This window comes from Macrotis lagotis, chromosome 7 (genome assembly GCF_037893015.1).
Source record: "Macrotis lagotis isolate mMagLag1 chromosome 7, bilby.v1.9.chrom.fasta, whole genome shotgun sequence".
In the NCBI taxonomy this organism is placed as follows: Eukaryota; Metazoa; Chordata; class Mammalia; order Peramelemorphia; family Peramelidae; genus Macrotis; species Macrotis lagotis.
Genome location: NC_133664.1, coordinates 53032377 through 53056030, shown reverse-complemented (window position 1 = coordinate 53056030; position 23654 = coordinate 53032377). Strand labels below are relative to the sequence as shown.

General features: G+C 36.0%; 2 protein-coding genes across 5 annotated transcripts in view; one reads left to right on the top strand and one right to left on the bottom strand.

Moving 5' to 3' along the window:
- RUNDC3B (RUN domain containing 3B) overlaps positions 1–23654 on the top strand; it is a 120385-nt gene that overhangs the window by 17402 nt on the left and 79329 nt on the right. For all 4 annotated transcript variants that reach the window (XM_074192897.1, XM_074192896.1, XM_074192899.1 and 1 more), the window contains exon 2: positions 8958–9073. In XM_074192897.1, the coding sequence (XP_074048998.1) occupies positions 8958–9073 (116 nt within the window). The remainder of the gene's footprint in view (positions 1–8957; positions 9074–23654) is intronic.
- The window catches only part of ABCB1 (ATP binding cassette subfamily B member 1), a 199455-nt gene that overhangs the window by 158037 nt on the left and 17764 nt on the right, over positions 1–23654 (bottom strand). Inside the window, exon 2 of the mRNA XM_074192893.1 lies at positions 23285–23400. The gene's annotated coding sequence lies outside the window, so the exon portion shown is untranslated. The remainder of the gene's footprint in view (positions 1–23284; positions 23401–23654) is intronic.

The following is a 23654-nucleotide window of genomic DNA, read 5'->3' as shown; positions in this document are numbered from 1 at the left end:
CAGACCGAAGGAAGTTCTTGAATTTGGATAAGGAAAAATAATCTTGATTTTTCACTAAGCTCTAATGAAAATTTAATATTTCCTTCTATTATTTAAAAACATTATTCCAAGAAGGGGTCCCATAACTTTTGAGTTAAAAAATTTCAACAGCTGTGAGATAAATTGACAGTTAACTATATGGGAGAAAAAAATCATGGTCCTTAAAAATGAAATGTTTTCATTTCTGTAAACCTCAGAGTCTTTATCAACAAAAGGAAAATAAAGGTTACCTATAACTATTAACAGATATCTATTATGGAACTCAAATGAGATAATGTAAGTACCTACATTAAGGCACATTATAAACTTTAAAGTACAACTACCACTACTGCTGATGCTAATACTAAGCTAACATTAAATACTTCATAGATATTCATTTGATCTTCACAACTGCCCTTTAAGGTAGGTGCTGATATTCTTATTTTACAGTTGAGGAATCTGAGGCAAATAAATAGAGGGTCAAGTGATTTGCCCCAGGGTCAGACAATAAGTGTCTGAGCCTGGATTGAACAGGGATCTTCCTGACTCCAGGCCTAGTATTCTACCTAACTGTCTTGGCTATTTATTAATAGTATTGCTGCTTACTTATGGCTCTAATGTCTTTAATGTTTTAAAAAATGTTGCTTGATTAAAAAAAGTCTTTCATTTAGTAGTTATTAATCTGTGATTTGTGAATTTGCTTTTAAAATATTTTAATAATTTATTTCAGTATCTTTGTTCCTTTGATTACAATATACATTTTATTTTTGTGCATTTAAAACAGTTATTCTGAGGAGTCTTCAGGCTTCCCTGAACACTGCCAAAGGTGTCCATAACACCAGAATGATTATGAATCCCTGATTTAGATAGGGTTAGATAGGTTTAGATAGGTTCTCTAATTGAAGGGAAGAAATATCTTTTTTAAAAACAAGAAATTATTCTTAACGTCTTAAGAATCTTTTAAAAAACCTAAACCTTTCAATGTTGTCTAGATTACAGAAAAGAATGCATTTTTTGTTATTGAAATTTTCCATCAGATTCTATTGAAACTGATTACATGGACCAAGTAAAAAATACAGAGGGAATTTTCTTTCCTTAATGCAAATTTTAATGCAGATTAATTAATATCAATTTTGTGGGCCACTCTAGTGTCATCTGCACAGAACAATAGATCTCCCCTTAACCTCTCCCCACGCTTTACCCTTCAACAGACCCAAGCAACAAACACAACTACCTACATTCAACAGCACACTCTCCCATTCCGGGACTCCTGTTATATAATACCTGTATACTTCATGAAAAGTGTAGGTTTTCATTTTCTTTGATTCTAAAGATACCTTTAAGTACCCATCCTGTCTTTTCTTGTGACTCAAATGAGTTCTCCACACTAGAAAACTAAATGTAAAACATAAAACTTACTGATGGAGTCTATGGTTTCCTCATCATTTATCACTTTGCTCTTTTGTGTGCATGTATTACTTATGTCTAGGATCATTTCTTATGTCAGCATCTATTCATTTGTCAAACCTTTGTGAAGGACCTGTTATTATGTACATTCAATGTGTTGGATAAATGTAAGCATAAATAAGGGTTAGCCCCTGACCTCAAAGATTTTACAACTTTCCTATGTAAAATATGTTTATTATACTATAAGAAATAAGAATTTGATGAATCAGATTTACCAAAGTGATAATTTCAAGTTATTTATTTTATCTGTTGTTGTTCACTTAGTTGTGACTGACTCTTTGTTGCCCCATTTAGGTTTTTCTACTACTGGAGCAGTTTGCCATTTTCTTCTCTAGTTAATTTTTTTCAGATGAGGAAACTGAGGGAAAACAGGTTAAGTGCAGCTAGGAAGTATCTGAAGCCAGATTTGAATGCTGGAAGATGAGTCTTCCTCATTCTATGCCTAGCATTCTGTCTACTGTATAGTTTAAATAAAAATGGAATTTCTCTGGTACCCTGTGCATGCTTTTATAGGGGGAGGAAATATCTCCCAATGCAAAATGCCTGATGTTATTCTAGACTTTCAGAGTTGCTTGAGGGTACAGAAAAGTATAAGTAACTTCTAGAATCCCATAGAGGGAAGTTGAACCCAGGTCTTCCTCATGCTGAGGCCAGCTCTTCCTCCACTATGCAGTAATGATCCATACAATTCAATATACATTTAATTTTGGGGAGCATTGTTGTTTAACTTTTATAAATCTTTAAGTGTGTAAACCTACCCTTCAGTCCTTTGGAAAACATTTCCAAATTAGGATAACAATTTCATTTTGTGTTTTTTTTTAATGAAGGGTATTTGCAAAATACATTAATCACGATAATCAGATTGCTTTTCCTTCTCTCCCTTTCTTCACCCACCCTCCTACCAGAAGGAAGGTAAGGGTGGGAGGAACAATAAAATTATTTTCACTATTTAAGAAAAACAATTTTCAAGTATTCTACAAGTACCATTTAGAGCATAACTAACCAAACAATGACATAGTGTTTCAAATTTCTTTTTATTAATCAAAACCATTCCTCAAAAGGGCCACAGTAGACAATACCCTTTTGCTGACACAAGTAGGCACTTCTTTGAAAGTAATCTCTTCATTAGTTTCTTTACTATACTAAATAGACAGTGGTCTAACAATGAGATACTAATTGGTAGTATAATATATCAGACTCATTACTGGTGCTGGAGCTAGGAAGACCCGAGTCTTCTCATTTCAGAGTATTGCTGTCTGTGTCACTCTGAGCAAGTCACCAATGTCTTAGAGTCTCAGTTTCTCCAAATGCAAAACAGGGATCAAAGTGTGTGTAGTGATCTTACCTTACAGGGATGTGGTCAGGGCTAGATGAAATAATTGTGTTAAGTGTCAGTTACTAACTGGCAATTATAGAATGTTTTAGGGTCCATCCCAAGACGGAGGACCAGAGGCATATTTGAGACCAGTTTTGTTACAGTAAGCTCCAAAGGAAGCATTTGTGAAGGCAATAGTCCAATTTTACCTTATTTCACAAAAAGTATTATAAATACTGTCATTTTACAGGTGTGGAAGCTGAGCATAGTGAGCCTATGACCACAAAACTAATCATTAGGATAGGATGTAAGCCTCTTGAGTTAAAATTCAGTGCCCTTTTTATAGACAACCAGAGTACTACTTCCTTAATTATTAGTAACCAATGGATAATGGGTCATGGTTATAATTGATAATAGATGGAATTATTAAATTGGACATTTCAACTTGTAAATATGTTGGAAGAATAACATAATGCAACTTCAAGAAGAGAGGATCCCCAAAAAACAAAAACTAGAGATTAAGGACCTGTTTTGAGTGACCATTACCTAAAATTGCTCCAAACCATATGGTAGGCAGTCCAGTAGCAGGAATGGATTTTTACCAAAGCTTCCACTGCTTAATATGCAATTTTTTTTTATTTTTTGTGTCATACTCATCAAATGATATTTTGCTATTAATCAGGCTTCCCAGGTTGACCAGAAGGGGGTGCCCTGACCAAGCTTACATGAATGAATTAATGCTTATTGAGTTGAATTAGAAATGGCCGCTGTAAAAGGGTATGTTAGCTTTTGAGTCATGGTTTCTATTATAAATTAATAAATGATCATTTTTTGTTTATGCACAAGACTCCCATGTATTTGATTAGCATGACTCTGTTACCCATCCCTGGGTAAAGTGATAAAAATGAAATATCTGAAATTGGTAAAACAGGACTAGATAGGGAAGAGAACAGAAATTGTCATCCAGACAATACTCTCTTACCCTTTGTTCAATCTTATCTTCTAATTCGGATTGGCTTTCCTTTTCCCTCACCTCCAAAGTAAAATTTGACCTCATGAAACTCTTACCATATAAATTTTTCCAGAGACAAACTTTTAAATTATCATATTATTATAATTTTACAATTTCATAATATATAATATAATTTATATGACATTTTATAATTATATAAAAAACATTTTTAACTTTTAGGAAAATAAGAATAGCTAAAATTCACAATTATCCCCAAATCATATTTGAGCTAGAAACTCTGCTTCCAATCTAAGTAAACATCAAGAAGAAAAATGAGTTTGTTTTATCTTTTTGTTTTTGTTTCATTCTTTGTTGTGGCTTCCTCCCTCCTCCCCCTTCTTTCTGTTTACCCTCTTGGGGAGCTATGAGAAAAAGGCAGACAGGGATGGATATAATCTCTCTATTGGATGAAGGTTCCCTAAGGATTTAAGCTTTCTATAGTAACATTAAAAACAAATGAATTTAAAAATTGTATACAGGTTCCTAGATCCCATAGGAAAAGTACTGGTCCTGTATGGCACAAACAAATCTATCCATCAAAATAATTGAATTAATTATCCCTTGTCTATTCCAATTTCTGACTTAACAGAGAAGGTAGCTCAAATGAATTTAAATATTAGCAGATTGTAAAATTAAAGAGATCTCCATATGTATACAGCCTAACTCACAACACTTCCCGATGACATACCTGAGAAGTGGTCATCTAGCCTCTTTTTTGAAGACCTCCAACTAAGAGGAGTCCACCATATCCTAGGCAGGGCATTGCACATTGGGAGAGCTCTGATAGGAAGTTTTCCCTGACTTCCAGTCCAAGTTTGCCTTTCTTCCAACTTCCACCCATTGTCCCTCGCTCTTCCCTCTGAAGCTAAACAGCACCAATCTCAACCCTCTACTTGATAAACTTTTGGATTCTGGAAGACAGCCATCCTGTCCCCGCTGAATCTCTATTTTAGGTCAAATATTCCCAGTTCAACTGAGCCTTTTATGATGTAGATTTTTAACTGTCCTGCTTGCCCTGCTCTGGATGTTTTCTACTGTACACTGAATGGCCCATCTAAACTGTGATAACTCAAACTAAGCTGTCCCAAAGCAGCAAAGTACTCACAGACAAGCCTGAGACACACTCCTAGTAAAAATCTCCTTCCAAATTGACATCAATCAGTTGATGATTTCAGTCACCAAGTACTTTTGAATTATGTAAGCATTTGTTTTTGCTCTCAAACATTCTATTTAGATCAGAGGGTTTTTAATATGTGGTCCATGAACTTGAATTCTTAAAAAATATTTTGGTTATTGCATTTTAATATAATTGGTTTCCTTTGTAATCTTATATAGCTTATTTTATGCCTTTGAAAATGGTATTGTGAGAAAGGATCCATAACCTTCTGTGGACTAGCTAGGGGGTTTGTGTATAACAAAAAAAAAGTGAAAAACCCCTAATTTAGAGGGTCAATTATATCTAAGCTGACTAAGAATCAGGAAAACAATTTACATGATAATGACTATGTTGTAAAAATAAACAGTTGAAAGACCCGAAATCTCTGATCAAAGTAATGCTCAACTACAGTTCTAGGGGGACTGATAATGAATAATGCTACCCTCTTCCTAGGCAATGAAATATGAAGAATGAGACAATTTTGGACATGGCCATTTGGGGAATTTCTGTTTTTGCTTGACCATTACATTTTTGTTACAAGGTTTCTCTGTTTCTTTTTTAGGGGAGGAGGGGAGAAGATAAATGCTTGATAGTTTTTTAAAAAATAGTTTAGAAAAATAATCTTCTCACTAGTTAGTACCCATGGAGTTAATTGTCTTTAGCAAGGAAAATTATCCCTTACACCTCTAATGATTGAATGTCCCTCAAAAGTCATGTAAGTCTGGTACTCTCTTAATTTCCTATTGCTTCTTGTTTCCTAAGCATCTTTAAAGAGCTTTTGACATAGTTGGTAGATGCAAGCTGAACCCTGTCTCTACTGTGTCTATTTTCCAAAAGCAGCAAGAAGTTCCTGGCAAAACCTCATAGAAAATCCCCTGATGGGCAGTACAGAATTGGTTTTACTAAGCTGGTACCCTGAGATTCCCTTAGGTACCTTCTTTTCTTTTTCCCTGAATCCATTTAAATCTTCACTCACCTGTATTTGGATAATAATAATAATAATAATAATAATAATAATAAAAGCTACAATTTATAGGATTGTGCTAAGCACTTTAGGTAATAGAGATGACTGAAGAATTGATGCATTTCAAAATGTTTGTATGTAAATCTTCAACAATTCCCCCCCCATAAAACATATTGCTTAGAAATGTATGATCCCAGGTTCAAAATATTTGCCACACTGTAGTAAATTTTTGCATACTTGAATCTCTAAATGGATGCTCTGTTTCTATTAGAATGTAATACTTATAATGCCTTTCAAAATCTTACAACTTGTTATGAAAATCAAACTGATTAATGGATGGAGATATCTTACATCTATAAATGGAGCTCATTTCCCATGAACTGATAACTGTAAACACAGTTGAAAGATCTAAGTAATTTTAGAAGTAATTATATGTAACCAGGTAGTTTCTGAATCACTGACTCCTAACTAGTGATTGCAGGCACTGCTTTAGTGTGTTGGACAGGGATTTGGGAGGCCTGATGCCATGGAAATTTAATGTCTTTCCTTAAATAGCAGTAGCTTGTACCCTGAGGGAGAAGGCAAGGGTAGAAACCAAAAAAAAGTGGGAGAGAGCAGTAAGTTTATTCAGATTTTGATTTGCTAGCACATTGTCCTGGTCCTGACTTTTTTTTATTCCTTAGCCCTTAAATCTGTTATATCATTTGTTAGATCAAGTAAATTATTCCTTTAGCTTCTACCATTACTATTTGGGTGCACACTGAGGCTTTAATGTATTTGTAGTTATGGTTCCAGGGTGATGAAATATAGTTGATTTTTCCACTTGCCATTAGCGTATTAATATCCTATGGCCCCATTATGGGTTTATGTTTTTTTAAATTTCCTCAGTGCTATTGACACACTACCATATGGTTGTCTCATCTAAGACTCTACATTTTACATTCCATTCAGGAGAAGTAGTCTTAAAGATGACAAAGCAATGCTTTTGTTGTTGTTATTATTGTTTTGGATTTTGGGGGGGTTTGGGTTTTTTTTTCAAACCAATGATTTTAAAAAGTTTCTTTTCCCTAGGAATAGTGCTCAGGACAGAAACCATGATATGCTCACATTTTATACTTTGAGAGCCAAATGGAGCAATGTTATAGTAAAAATGACAGCTAATGACATTGAAAACATATGTCTGGAGGCAGCTAGGTGGCAAAGTGGATAGAGCACCAGCCCTGGAGTCAGGAGGACGTGAGTTCAAATCTGGTCTCAAACACTTAATAATTGCCTAGCTATGTGACCTTGGGCAAGTCACTTAACCCCATAACCTTAAAGAAATTTTTAAAAAAATTAAACAAGACCAAACAAAACAAATATCTGCCAGAATGAAGATTAGGCAACCTCATCTCATTCACTGTGGGAAATATTTGCTGGCTTGGAAGAGCAGGGTCACCCAAAGCTTACAATCTATGTATGATGGGTCAGTTTTTTGTTTTTCTTTTAGGGGATTTAATTTCATAATTTTCTTGAAAAGTTTCAACATAAACTCTGACTCTAGGGAATTTGCTATCGAGGAAAATAAATCAAGATAACAAATCTTGAATCAGAAAAGCCAAATAGAAATCCTCTTTTATTAACTATAAATATAAATCAACTTCTAAATTCAGTTGGAATTTTACTGAAGTCCTTATTTTATACTCAAGAATAATGATATTCTGCCCCATAAGTTAAAAAAATTGATCTTTGAACCAACTGTACAGTTTTTCTGACTTTTAAAACAGAGTTTTTTAATAAATGGTAAATTTTATCATTTTAACTAACCTTATAATTTCATAAGGAGTTCACTCTAGAGTGAGAATAGAATGAAAACTCATCTCATTATTATAGACTCCTGATTGGTAGATGCTGTTTACCAATATTTATAATGAGATTAGTCCAATTTAAAGACTTTTAATCTTTGAAAATATAACTTGCAAGAAAGAAACTTAACTAATTTCCATAGAAATCTTTGCACCAAGCTGCCTAGAAGTTCATACCCAATTATCTTATCCTCCAAATGTCAAAATATGTGGAGATAAAACTAAAACTTCTGATATTAATGTCTTGACATTTGAGGCCTAATTCAGTAACCCCTGAATGTATTATTCAAAAACTGTAGCAGGAGTGGAACCAGAGGGCTTTTGTTGTGGAGCTGATTAATTCACTCAGTCTATGCTTTGAATAAATAAGTGATTGAAATCCTTGCCATTAGGTACACAGGACAAATTGAAAACCTGACAGAATGATAAAATAACTTGGAGGGAGCTGCTCCAGTTCTAAGGATGGGTATCCCTTTATAATAACGGCAACAGTTGATGTCATTGTAGAATACTTTAAAGATTATACAGTGCATTTCATATATTCGATCATCTGTTCCTTACCACCTCCCCAGTCAGCTAGGTTTTCACAAATATCGTTATTCCCATTTCACAAATGAAGATGCTAACACTCAGAGGGACAGCTGGCTGGCATTGAGGATAGAGAGCCCCACCTAGCTTGGAATCAGGAAGATTTGTCTTCATGAGTTCTATTCTGACTTCAGACCCTTACTAACTGTGTGACCCTGGGCAAGTCACTTAACCCTGTTTGCCTTATTGTCCTCATCTGCCAAATGATCTGAACAAGGAAATGGCAGACCACTACCGTTCTTTGCCAAGAAACCTGAAATGGGGTCACAGAGAGTCAGACATGACTGAAATAACTGAACAATAACAACAAAAACTCCGAGAGGTTATGACTTATTTATGTGGCTAATACATTCCGGGAGTGAATTTAAATTGGAGGCTTCTCCCAATTTCAAGTCTGTGTATAATACGTTTTCATAGTTTACAACTTCTCCAAACATCTAAGTAGAATATTTACTCTTCTAACTTATTCTGCCCCAAACAGATATCCCCCCTTTTTTCAATGCATAGCAAATATTAAGTGCTTAATAAATGCTCTAACTTGACTCCTGCTAATGAAACAACAAAAGCATAAGTAATGCTATTGATTTTCCTAGGTTTTCTGTCAAGACCCTGATTGACCGATCCTGTTTTGAGACAATTGATGACTCGTCACCAGAATTTAACAATTTCGCTGCTATTTTGGAACAGATTCTAAGTCATCGGCTAAAAGGTAAATATCAACTCCCCACCACATTTTCCCTACCCAGCATTTTTTGTTATTCTAAATTAAATCTATATAATTGGTTATGACTGGGGACTGAGGATGCTGCATCCCTGAGAAATGAGAAACAGAACTAACTCTGAGCTGGAGAGTAATTGATGAAGACTCCTGCTTCTAGAAATCATTGAACTAGCTCTCAGAAATATTTACTCTCCTTTCTGAGACAAAAGCAGAAATTAGGGTGTATTTTTCAAGTAGAGGGAGTAAGAAAGCTATTTGCCCTAAGCAAAGAAACCATCATCTCAACTAGGGCTTAAATAACAATATGTAACAACTGAAATAACAGTATGAAACTTAAATAAGGGATGATTGCTAGCTGTAGCAAATCATCAGAGCCTCCAAGATTGATATTATTATTGGTTGTGATTTGCCTCTGCTTCCTTGGACTTGAAAACTTATAAATGTGGCATCTCTGAAAAAGAGAGGGATTATGTGAGCAATGTTTGACTTTTATTGACTTAAGAGAAAGTAGTCTTTAAAAATAGAAAATAGCTATGCTAAAAATAAAAAATGAAGAATAATGTTTTATAAGATAGTAATGCAACCAACTTACATATATACAGGAAAATATAATATTCATGAAATTTATTATATAGTATAAATCTTATTATAACTTCATTTTTAAGATTGTATTACCCTTGTCATGCAATAATTTCTTTTAAAATGGCCATTCTCTAAGTTTTTGAAGGAAATTAGAAGTAATATTAAGAGAAAGTGGGTTTTGGGAGAGGTTATCTTTGGTACTATTAATGATAGTTCAGGGAAAAAGTGTAAAATAGTATTCTGCTGTCTAGAAGGAGAAATCTTAATTTTTCTCTATTTTGGGAGTAATAAAAGAACATAGAATCAGAGTTTCTTAAGTTCTATTTTTAGTTTATCTAAGAAGTCTTTAATAAGGCCTCTGAGTGGCCCAGAGGATTGAATACTTACTGGAGTAAAGAAGACCTGAGTGAAAATCTTCAGGCAATTACTATCTGTTGACCCTGAGCAAATCACTTAACCTCTCTCTCTATATATATAGATCTCAGTTTCTTTTTCTGTAAAATAGATCTAATAATTGTACCTACCTTATAGGGCACATAACAAATTTTTGTGAAGTACTTAGCAAAGTGTCTGATAGATAGATAGTATTCATGTAGTAAGTGCTTATTTCCTTCCCTACTGAGGAACCCCATATTGATATATGCAGCCTATACTATTCTAGAAAAATATCTGGAACCAGTTGTATCCTAAAGTGGTTGGCCACATACAAGGTGACTCCCTCTCTGATGATCATTTGTTGTTTTTTTTAATTAAAAGCATTTATTTTAGAAGATATTTCCTTATGTTTCAATAATGTTCATATAGATATTCTCAGAGTTGATTAAATAAGTTTAATTTAGGAGAATAATATAAATGAGAACTTGTAGATGACTAAATAGTGTCAGCAAGCTGTATGGTGGGATTAGGAGAAAAGCTCATATTTTCAAAGTTGTACCTATTGTAGGCAAAGAATAATGGTGCATGATCAATAATTTATTACTTTGTGTTTTTGCCATTCTCTTTGGGATGACTTACTGTCACCTTAAGTCATTGAGAGATTGAAATAAGTATAGCTATGAACTGGGGGAAATAATGATCCAGAGCTTTGGGAAAGATTTTAAAGGGCCTCGCTTTTAAGGACAGTTTCTATTATTTTTGACTCCCTTAGTTCTCTGATGGCTCATGAATGACATTGCATTTAGGGGCAGTTGGGGAGGATTTTATACACTTCTGTTTTATAAACTGAAAAACTTTATAGTATACAAAAGCTGAATAATTCTTGGCAATTTGACAGATGAAAATTTAGGACTTCTATTTTCTTGACTTTTTGTGTTTATTATTTCTGAAACTACTTCTTTCAAAGTGCTTGGCTAAGAAAAAATATTGATAATCATATACAAACTATACAGCACTTCAAAGTATTCAAAGTGAGTATAAATTTGTTTACAAATATTTCATTTTATCCTCACAATTCTGGGAGATAGGTGTTATTATCCCCATTTTACAGACAAAAAAGGGAGGCCACAGAGGTTACATGACTTGCCTGGAGTCACACAACTTGCGGGGACCTGAGGCAAGTTTTCCTGTCTCTAGATGTAATGCCACATTCACTTCACTATCTTCTCAGGCAAGGAATAAACCCCCTTTGACACATGGTAGTTTATTTCAGTATAAGTAAAATAGGAAGCTAAAAGAATAGTTTGTTTTTAAAATTCTAGATATTAAGGAAAGAGAGACTTGCTTCCCTTGTTAAGGGCAGGATTGTAGCTACAGATTTGTTAGGAAGCCAACCAGGCAAACAGTCTCATTTTACAGACAAAGAAACTGAGACCATAGATATCAATCAGAATATTGTAATAACTCATTTATCCAGATCTCATTGACAGATTACCCTCAGTAGCTAGAACCTGCCCCCCCATCATAAACTTAGAAGCATAGACTGAAATCTTAAAGGTAAAAGGAGTCGGAACCTTGCAGGACCAACCCAGAAAAAGGTGATGGGCTTGAGAGGTAGAATACCGGACTTAGGGACAATTCAAATCCTGTCTCATAGCTTCTCTGAAGTTTAGTTTTCTAATTTTGTAGTTTTTGTTGAATTGATTGAGATGCTGAAAATCGTTGTTCTTATTTTTAAAGAAAGGTGTCCTTATTCCACCCACAAAGTCAGGTAACTCAAAGACCGACCGACTTTAGTCATCAGAGAAGCTTAGACTTCTGCTGTTTTCTGAGTTGGACTAGTTCATTCCCCTTAAGGCAACCTGCTACCCTTCCCAGAGGCTCACCAGACTAATGCCAGAATTGATGTGGATACTCTCTGAGCAGAGCCCATGACAGCTCAGAACTCCTGAGCTTATGGAAGGTAGGCCCCCAAATAGCAGGAATTACAAGTGAGCACCACTAAGCCAAGCATGGAAAGGTTTCAGTGATGACACAGCTAATATGTGTGAGGCACAGAACTCAGACCCAAATCTTCCTGACTCCATAGCTGGATCTCTGTCCTGTACCATACTGTCTCTCACCTTCATTTGTAAAATGGGGATAATTAAGACCTGTAGTGTTTTCCTATTATGAGGATCAAATGAGATAATATAAATAGGGCACAATGGAAATGTCAGTTATTAACATCTCACCTAATCCAGTAATGCCATCCATGATATCCCTTCAAGGTGATCATCCATGTGTCTTCGCTTCACTATTTCCAGTGACAAGGAGCTTGCTACCTCACAACCCATTACATTGTTGGGCAGTTCTAGTTGGTAGAAAGCTCTTTGTTATCATCTTTTTTTTTTAATACCAAGCCAAGTAGGTCCCATCTTCCTTCTGTATGATGACTTTTCAGGGATTTAAGAGCTCCAACATCTCTACCAAGTCTTCTCTATATCATGTGAACATCTACAGTATCCTACATCTCATATTATATATGGGACTTGCTATCATTCAAGGCACCCCCTTAAATTTCACTAGTATCTTTAAAATGTGCCTTCAAGAGATCCATTCAGTATTTACCCTGTTCAGAAATCTTAGTAGGACTAACACCACCAATCATAAAATCTCAGATTTGGAAGGTTTTTCATAATTATAAAGCATAGAATTAGAGGTAGAAGGGACCTTAGAGAACACTGAGTCCCACGAAACCTCTTTTTACAGAAACTGAGGCTAAAAGAAGTGACTTGTCCAGGATCATGTAGCTACAAAGTATCTGAGGTTGAATTGGAACCCAGTTCTTCCTGACTCTGCACGCTGGCACCCCCCAGTGGCTAAAAGTCATCTAATGTATCCTGACATGTCTCCAGTGATCTGGAGCTTGGACTTCTATAACAAGTTACAAGTTCAGTTAGCTTATTATTTTGACTCACCAACAATTATATGCTTTTTTAAATTGTGATTGTATGTTCAGGACACAATCCTAACATGTGATAGTAAAGTTCATGTTCTGAATTTAGACATAGAATTTTGAAATTTGTCTGGGACACATAAATGTCAAGTCTATGTGACAGCTATTGTATGAAGAACTGGGAATAAAAATAGAAGCAGAAAGATGACCCTGCCCTCAAGGAATTTATATTCTAATAGAGGAGGAAACCACATAAAGGGAAAAGTAGTTGGGGTGATGGTGAGGAGTCTTCTGTGGCATGGGAGAGAAGGTCCAGAGTTAGCAGTCTAGAGGGTAATGAAGACACGCTCAGCCTAGATGTTTTCTTAAAATGGTAGTTGTGTGAGGGACCAGCCAATAAGAGGAAGAAGACATGTGAACAGGGTATAATTTCAGTCTGAGAAGCCCAAGAGTGGAGTGAACTTCTTGGGTAAGAATTTCTAGAGAAATTCCATAGAAGAAGGAATGTATCTTGTGATGTTAAGGAGTGACATGATATAATCTATCATTTTGGCCTATTGCCATTTTTTTTGAATCCCCAGTCTAACTATGACTCTGCCTGGCAATACTATGTTTCAGTTCACAGTTCTTAATCTCATATTTAGAGTGTATGTTTTTACCTTTCTATCTCCAGTGCTTATTAAAGTAGCTAATGAATAATTTATTCATAAAACAATCAAGAGGGACTTTGTCACAGACATGTCAACTGCCACTACATGTTTCACACAGTGCATGCTCTGACCTTATATACTTTATTCATATGAGAATTCATCAGATTTACTTAGAATGAACATATTTTGTATGTAATTCAGTTAAATATAGTGTTTATCATCATCATCATCATTGCTACTATTACTGCTACATTTACTTCTGCTGCTGCTACTACAACTTCAATTTTTCCTCTCTACCTCTTCCTCCTCTTCTTCATTCTCCTCCTTTTATTCCTTCCCTTCATCTAATTCCTCCTCCTACTTCTCTTTCTTCTCTTTCTCCACCATTCCTCCTCCTCCTATCACTACTTCTACTACTACTACTAGTACTACTAGTACTACTACTACTAATACTACTAATACTACTACTACTACTACCCATTTTTATGTAAGGCACTGAGCCAGTCCCTGGAGACACAGAGATGTATGTAGCTGTCAAGATTATTCTCCTGAGTATGGGAGGAGATAAGTCCACCCATATCTATGCTATAGGGGAGGGTGAGATCAGTGAATAGAATATCCAAGTAAGATATTATAAGAAATTCGTGAAGGAAGACACCACTTTCCCTGGAATTGTGTTGGGGAGGGTGAGAGAAAATTTCAAGAAGGTAATGATATGTGGTATGTGAATTGGACCTTGAAGAATGGGAAAGACTTCGGTAGGTAGATAGGTTAAGGGAATCCATTCTAGGCATAGGTGATAACATGACCAAAGCATAGAAACCAGAGAGGACATGGAGGAAGATGAGGGCTAGATAGTTGTTTAGATGGAAGAAGAAAAGGGGGTGGCTAGGTGGCGCAGTGGATAGAGCACCAGCCCTGGAGTCAGGAGTACCTGAGTTCAAATCCAGCCTCAGACACTTAATAATTACCTAGCTGTGTGGCTTTGGGCAAGCCACTTAACCTAACTCCATTACCTTGCAAAAATTAAAAATTAAAAAAAAACTAGATGGAAGAAGAATAAGAAGAAAGTCTGAATAGGTAAGTTGGTAGATTAAAGGGCCAACAACAACAATAATGACAACTGATGGCTATAAATGCCAAATTCTGGAGTTTATCCAGAAGAAAGTAGAGAGTTTTTAAAGATTTTTGAGTAGAGAAGCAGCACAATCATAGTAGTGCTTTTAGAATGATGATTTAGATAGCAGTGTGTATGCTAGACTGGAAAAGAGAAAGTCTGGAAGTAGGGAGACTAGTTGGGAAGCTATTATAGTAATCTATGAGAGAAGAGGAGGGAGCCTTAATGAGGATAATTGCTGTAGGTTTTCATGTGTGTAACAGTTTGACAACTGAAGGAGAGAGAAACATCAAAGATGACTCCAAGATCGCAAGTCTCTGATATTGGGCAGTTGATGTCGCCATTTACAGAAATAGAGAACTTGCAAGAGAACAACATACTTAAGGGGGAAAAAATGATGAGTTCCATTTTAGATAGCCTAGTAGTGCATCCAGGTGGAAATATCCAATAGGCTATTGGAAATATGGATGTGGATTTTGGGAAGAGGAAGAAATTGGGAGTAGAGAGATAAATAAGTAATTCATCCACGTAGAAGCAATAATTGAAAACTTGGTTGTGATGAGATCACAGAAGAGAGAAGTATAGGTAGAATGGAGATGATCAAAAACAGAGCCTTGGAAAACATTCTTATTTACACACTGAAGAGGAGATCAAGATAGAACAAGAGTGGTCATAGAAGTAGAACACACCATCATAACCTGAAATCATCCAACATTTTATAATCTACCTGTGAGGTGAAGCAAATATTAGTTTCTCTGTGTAATTGAGAAGCAAATAGAAACTTGGAAATGTAAAGTGATTTGCCCAGGATCAGTGGGAAAGCCAAGATTTGAAGTCCAGGATTCTCCTGAATCCAAGTTCAATGTTCTTTTTTTTTTTTTAACTGTACCTCACTTCCTCTCTTAAGAGAAAAGAGGGCAATCAGGAGAGGAAGAGAATGAAGACTAGGCAAAAAAAGAATCTCTGAATATGGTCAGAGGAAAAGTTTTAGTGACCTTGAAGTGGCCTTGCTTATATATATTGTTTCATTAGAGAGGTGGAAACAAAAACCAGGCCACATGGGTTTGAGAATGGATGGGTGGAAAGAGAGTGGAGAATAGAAGATTCGCTTTTGATTATCACCAATTTATCCTGTAAGTGTCTTGTTCATACAAACTTATTTGAATGTTATCTCTCCTGTTAGGGCAGGGACTATCTTTTGCCTTGCTTTGTATTCCCAGTGCTTAGAATGATGTCTGAAACAAAATAGGTCCTTAATTAATGCTCATAAATTTTCCTGAAAATCTTATTTCTTTAGAAAACCTGACCCCTCAGGCAGTTTGGTGGCCCAGTGGATAGAGTACCAGCCTGGAGTCAGGAGAACCTGAGTTCAAATCCGGCCTCAGACACTTTCTAATTACCTGTGTGACCTTGGGCAAGTCATTTAACCCCATTGCCTTGCAAGAAAGAAAGAAAGAAAGAAAGAAAGAAAGAAAGAAAGAAAGAAAGAAAGAAAGAAAGAAAGAAAGAAAGAAAGAAAAGAAGGAAGAAAGAAAGAAAGAAAGAAAGAAAGAAAGAAAGAAAGAAAGAAAGAAAGAAAGAAAGAAAAACCCCCCCCCCCCAGTGATCTTTCATAAGAGAAGGACCTGGAGAAATAGAAATTTTTTTCTCCCCTTCTGTTTTACCACATTTCCCCTCTTTAGTAAAGTCCTTTAGTTTGCTTATATAAATAGCTCCTGCAGGGGTTTGTTTTTCCATGATGTACAATTGGATAATGTGAATATTAGAAGAATATTAGAAGAAATCTACAAAGAAATCTACAAGAAATTACAAAAGTAAAGCAATTAAAATTTATTATGTAAATACTTGAGAATATGAAATATTTCATGTGAACTTGGTTTTGTGGTGGTGCTTTCTTCATTTTATTGTCTAAAACTATCCATGCAATTAAGAAATGCAATGCCAAAAAAAATTAACTCAGAGCAGAAAACTATGTCATGATTTGAAATAACATAATTCATCAAAAAAAAATTTTGGAGTCAGAGTTCAGAAACCTGAATTTTAAATCCTGGTTTTGCCATTAAATAGATGTTTGACAATGAGCAAGAGGCTATACTTTATCTGAATCTTAGTTTTGTCATCTGTAAAATGGAGTTTACATTTAAGCCACCTATCTTCTCATAATGTCCATGAGATGCTGTTTTGTAAGCCCCAATGCTCTATGAGCATGGATTTTCATCAGGCAGGCAGCCAAAAATATGAGCAGAAATAGAACTTAGATTTTTGTATATGTTATTTATGAACTTTGGATAGAGTGTTGATCATACCTGTGATCTGGTCCCTTTCTCATTCCATAGTAGGTAAATTCACTGAAGCAGCTTGCGTGATGGTCAAACAGACCTGAACTTATTCCCACCCTCAGCTTGATGACTTTGGGATCTGAGCTCAATCACATGCTATTTTTCCAGAAATTCTCCTGGCATCACTATTTTGATGGTGCGATATGTTGTTTTTATTCATCTGTGCCAGTGTTATACCCTTGGGTTCATGCTGGAAATAGATAGTTGACTTTATTTGAAAAGGCTAGCTTAATTGACCCTATATCTCTCTGGTACTCTACTGCTATTTGTGCTTTTTCTCCTAGCAACTTTCCAAAGTCCAGTGACTTGGTGGTTTTGGTATAAATTTTTTTACTTATATAAATGTAGGACACATAAAACCATAGGAAGTTAGGATTAAAGGAGACCTTATTGATTATCTCATGCAATGCTGAATTCTGAATTCAATTTGAATACAAAAACTTATTGAACATCTCCTAGGTACAACTGGATATACATTGGGTAGAGGACCTGGAGTCAGGAAGACCTAAGTTCAACTCTGATCCAAAACATTTCTGCGCTATGTGATCCTGGGCAAATCTTTTTGCATCTGCCTCCCTCAGTTCATTTGGGAATAATGATAATCTCATGATTGCTGTCAGTATTAAATTAGATAATATTATAAAGTATTTTTCAAAAAACATTGCTTCTTTCTGCATATGCTAACTCATTATTATTATTGTTAAATTATTAATGGGATATTAATAGGACTAAATATGAGCATCAGCTGCAGGAACAGAGTTGAAGTTTGTTGTTGTTTTATTCTAGAGAAGACCTGGGGTTGACAAGATAGGTTATTTGGAACAGGGATCAGACTTGTCTTTCTTGGCTTCAGAGGGCAGCAAAGGGAGGAAATTTCAAGGGCAGATGGAGATTCCCTGTTCAGAAAATCTTGAAAAGAAAGCAAGCTGTCCCAAAGTTTAATGGCCACTTCAGAGGCCAGACTGTATGACTGCTTCTCAGAATGGTGGAGAAGAGATTCCTGTTTGGGTTAGGAAGGTGCTAGATCTCTCTTCCAACTCTCTCCTCCAGATACAGGCAACTGGAGATTTATCCTTTGTTTGGAGTCCCATGGTCAACCCTGGTTCCATTGTCCTGACTTCTAGGCAAGTTCTTTCTCCTCTTCTCCACAAACTTCCTCCCTCTCCATAGCCCTTTTCTACATTTTCACAGGGGGGGAAAGTCTTTTATATAATCCAGTCTCCCAGGTTAGAGGCTTCTGTCCTTGGTATCTTGGCAGACTGAGATCTTTTTAAAATATAATTTCATGCAATTAACTGATACTACAGGAAAATAGGTGGGTGTTCAGAAATTTTTAAAGTGACTCTTCAGATTTTGGGGGCAATGTAAGTCATAGGCCAAAGGGTTTGGTTTGCTTGGCTAAACTCTTTAATGCGCACACACACTCAAAGATCTTTGTTGAAAATTAAGAACAGATTTCGGAAGGAAATAGTGGCAACAAAAAAATTGTATTGTCTCATCTTAAAAGGGTTATCTTAAGGAAAGCCAATTTCATTTTTTAATTTTTTTACGAATCACTGGAATGAAGTTTGTGGACTGGGAGAGTGCAAAGGGGGCTGGCTCAGGAGTCAGAGGTCATGGGTTCAAATTCTGCTTGTAACTTTGGGCAAATCATATAACTTTCTACAATCTCTATTTCCTCATCTATCAAATGAGGATTGAACTAGACAGCCTTGGACATTCCTTCCAGCTCTCAACCTATGATCTTCGATTCATTTTCCTCCTCCTTATCTAGCACAATCCTTGGAAATAATCATTCGATTTCTGAGACAATCTAAATCACTCATTTATTTAATCCAGGCAGCTCTATCCACTCTAGGGATCTTAATAAAATGGTGAAACCTGACAAGATTAATCTTAGCAATGAACTTGGATCCTTTTAGCTCTTTGGCATACAGTATGCTGCCAAGATTCAAATGCTAATACTAATCTTCTTATGATATTAAAACACATTCAAAACCAATTTTTACATGGCAAGTAATGACTGGAGGATAGAGTAGCAGATTAAATGGGATTTTGTTTTGTTACTTAAACAGGCTTGGTGAATTTGATGATCTTTTGTTTGTCAGAGTTCTTTATACCTTTAAAGGTAAACCAAAAAATTTAGATATATTTTTAGATTGTGAAAATAAAATGTATGTGCTAAAATATGAGGGCTGAGAGTGTAAAGGGATTGGAACAGAAAAAGAAGTAATAGATGAAACTTAATTATTTTTTTTTAATTCTGTGCTGGCCATCATACTTAGTTGGTCTTAGAAAGCTATGTACTAGACCCTTGCTTATCCTTGTGAACCTGAATAGCATCTGGACTTTTGAAGCAAATGTCCCATATGCATCTCAAAAATCAACATGTCCAAATAGAAGTAAAAATCTTCACCCTAAACTCTATCTTTTCTAATTTTTTTGGTCATTGTTAAGTCTATCACCATCCTCCCAGTCCCTCAGGCTTGCAACCGCGGGGTCATCCTTAACTCCTTATGGGGTCAGCTCTTGTTTTCTATCCACATCTCTTGTGTAGGTCTCATGCTCACAGTCCTAACTCTAATTCAAGCCCTCATCACTTCCTACCTGACATATGTTGTTGGAAGACACACACACACACACACACACACACACACACACACACACACACCCCTGTGGCTCTCAGTTATCTCTGGGATCAAATATGGACTCCTTTGTTTGACATTGAAAGCTCTTCATCCATCAGATAGATCCCAGCAGTCTCATAGCCTTCCACTGCAGAGGTTCCACTTAAAGAGGAATTAAGAAATTCAGTGATCTGCTCAGTGCTCCAGTGGATTCAGGATCTGAATCCAGCTCTTAAACCTGGAGCGCTTTTTGCTCCATCCTGCTGCCTCTACTTAGTGAGTGTTTGGACTCGAGATGAAATTTCCTCTGGACACGATCTTTCTAGTGTCATCTGAAAGCTATACCTTACTTTTGTTCCTTGAGAGACATTGTGACTGATAATCCTTTTTTAGACTGGATGCTGGCCAAAGATTCAACCCCCTGTTCAGACCAAGTAGTATTTGCAGTGAGATTATACTATAATATTATACATTTTACATTTATTTCCCCACTAGTCTCCCCCCCTCAAAGTTTTCCTTTCCAGTGTAATTTGGCATGATGATGCATTCTCTCTTGACCAATCAGACTGTTCTGATACTCAAGCAGACCTCAGGAACTCTGGCTTGGACCTCAAAGTTCTTCCTGGCTTAAAGGCTAAAGGTACCTCCCCATGAGACCATCTTTTGAAGTACAAGATAAACACTGTATTTTGTTAGAAACAATGGGTATAGATAAACCCATCCAGTTGGCTTTTGAATTCCATGTGTTTATTTTCAGATTTATAGAAGTGTGTCCAACACTTGGTTCTTTGCTTGCACATACACACACATACACAGAAAATGAGAACTGCATTGTTTCCATAGTGCACACAACTACCCCTGTGAGAACCCAGGCAACCCAAGGCAAAGCCTGATTAGAAAGATAAGGAACTGGCTCTGAAGGTAACCGGAATTTGGATCCATTAGACAATGAACAAGGTCACAGTGCAAAAACACCCTCCCAGTTTTTAGTCTGCCTTCCAAGTTTGACTTTTGGAAATGCTGAAGTGCCTCCATAAATATCTTCTCTGTCCCAAACATTAACTTGAATATCCAGAGTCAAACTACATTAGACAGAGATCTATCATGGTAAACAGAGCTACATCAGTTAAATTGCCTTTGGCAATAAAGCTAACTCATTCAAACTCCTTAACTTGGAAGGAGATCATTGCCATATTGCAGTAGCCCATCTTATATATAAAATTGTGTGTATATTTTTGGGGGGTACATTCTCCTTAGAAGCCATAGAGGACTGTTGCCTTTTCCTCAGTTCACATTAACTAGATAATCAGGTGAAGTTTGTGCTTTGCTCTTCTTTTCTAATTACCTGCTTATTGTCTCATTTAGTGTTTTATATTCAACTTTTCATTCCTTTTTTGTGGTTTTGATTGTCATCTCTGAGTAGAAACATTTGTAAACTTATTCTATTGTTCTTTCATATTTTATATAACTGAGAAGCTAAAGAAAAAGTTCCTTTTTTTGTGATGCAATTGGGGGTTAAGTGATTTGCCCAGGGAAAAGTGTCTGAGACTGGATTTGAACTCAGGTCCTCTTAATTCTAGAACTGGTGATCTGTCATTTGTGCCCCCCTGGCTGCCCTGAGTTCCCTTTTTTTAACTCCAAGATTTTACTACTATAACTATGATTAATGAAATACTCTAATAGAGAATAGCTGTGTGAGGCAGTTGGTGCTGTTGGAGTTGATACGTATCTGATTCATTTAGTCATTCCCAGTTTGAAAAGATAGAATTAAATCTAGAATTGTTTTAGAAATGAGCATCTGTAATTTGGCACTAATCTTTAGTCTGGATTTAGACCTGACTTAGATTTAGACCTACCCCTCAAGACTTTGGGCCTGGGGAGGATTAGACCTCCGGGTATCCCTTGATAGTGTAGGACAGAAGCCAATTCCCAGTGATGATGAATAGCATAGAAGGAGAACATTTCCTCAGCTTCTTTCAGTATCACACTTCCAAATTTGTTTTGTCTCCATTTAGGATATAGTGATTGAGATAAGTAAGAACTGGTCCCTTGAAGGTTAGCTTTTCAATGTCTGGAGGAGAATTATAGATTCAGGTAGGTGATAGGATGGATAGACCACCTGATGTGAATTTAGGTAGAACTGAGTTCAAATTTTGCTCTTGATCTGTATGAACTGTGTGATCCTGAGCAAGTTATTAAAACTCCATTAATTTTAGTTTCCTTATTTATAAAATGGGATAATAGTACCTTCCTCACAGGGTTATTGTGAGGATAAAATGAGATAATATTTGTAAGACATGCTAATGTCTGGCACACAATGGTGCTCTATAAATGCTAGCTGTTGTTAACAGTAATAGTTTGTGGAATATCCAGGGTCCATGTTTTTTGTTACAGACTCATTTGGATCATTTTCTTACTGTTGCCACTTCCTGAGAGAGGTGAGAAGCTAAGAAGATGGAATTAGAAAAATTCCAATGAATTGGTTGATTGTGGTTCTCAACCAATAATCATTTATTCAATTCCTGCTGTGTGCCAGTGCCAGCACTTGGAGTACTGAAGCAAAAAGAATAACCCCTGCCCTTCTTTCTGGACAAACCACACCTGTACATACACACATACCCACAGAGAAGACTGGTTTGGGGAAGATCGAAGGTGTTAGCAGTTGGAAGGGCATGGGAAATATTTCCTGTGGGAGGTTAGATTTGAGTGGAGCTGGGAAGGTAACTAGTTAAAAATTCACTTTAAATGCCATCTGGTGGCCCACCTGCATCTGGTTACCTAACTCTATCTTACCATGGAAGGGCTTTTCTTTATTATTCGGTAGTGATGAGGGAGGACTTTTTATCTTCTCCTTAGGGTTCTCTAGTGACATGGTGACAGTAGCTATTTATTTGCTGGCACTTTGGAGCATTTTACATTAAAAACTTGTAGCTATAGTTAAGCAACTGGAATGGAAATTTGTAATGTTCATTTGTAATATTAATGTTTTAAGTATCTTTTGATTTTACCATATAATTCTCCTTGTTAAACTGGAATTTCATCTGACCAACATTTCTCGGATGAGAAAAATAAGAATTTGTTGAATACATGTGCTTCAAAAAAAATCAGCTATTTGAAATTAAACAAAGAACAATTTCTTTTCCAGGAGGCATTTTCCATAAATAAATGTCACCAAAATTAATATTTGACAGTAAATATAGTACTTGCTCGGGCACTTTTTAAAAGACTGCAAAACTTTGAAATGTAAGAGATATAGCAGTTTAGGAAATTCTCAGAGACTCAGAATGCTTCCAAGTAACATTAAGAATTAGGTGGCAGCTAGGTGGTACAGTGTATAGAGCACCAGCCCTGGAGTCAGGAGAAACTGAGCTCAAATCTAGCCTCGGAAACTTAATAAATACCTAGCTGGTGACCTTGGGCAAGTCACTTAACCCCATTGCCTTGTTTAAAAAAAGACAAAAATAAGAATTAAACATTTTTAAATTCCCTACTTTCTGTGTGGGGATTCAGTTTGATTAAAAAAAAAAACCAAACACATTTCCAGAATTGTATAAAAACACATGTAAATCACCTGGTGTCTCTCCCAGGTGATCCAATTCTTATTTCAGGGCAGGAAGAATGCAGCCTTTCTCTGATGTCAGTGTTACTTCTGTGCTTATTCCTCTATGTCCCAAGACCTTTGTGTTCCTGCCAGAAAAATAATGGAATATTTTTAGTGAGAAACAATAATTTTTACCCTCATCACATTTAGTACAAAATAATTCAGTATAGAATCTGGTTATGACTAAAATGGCATTTTTTAATTTTCTTTAATGGAATATTGTTTTTATTAGGGTTTTTGATTTGTTTTAGTTAGTCAAAATTGTGTTTGAATTTATGAGTCAAATGAGTAAGTAGGACTTTTGTGACATAAGCAGGGGCTACATTTAGTTTATTTTTGA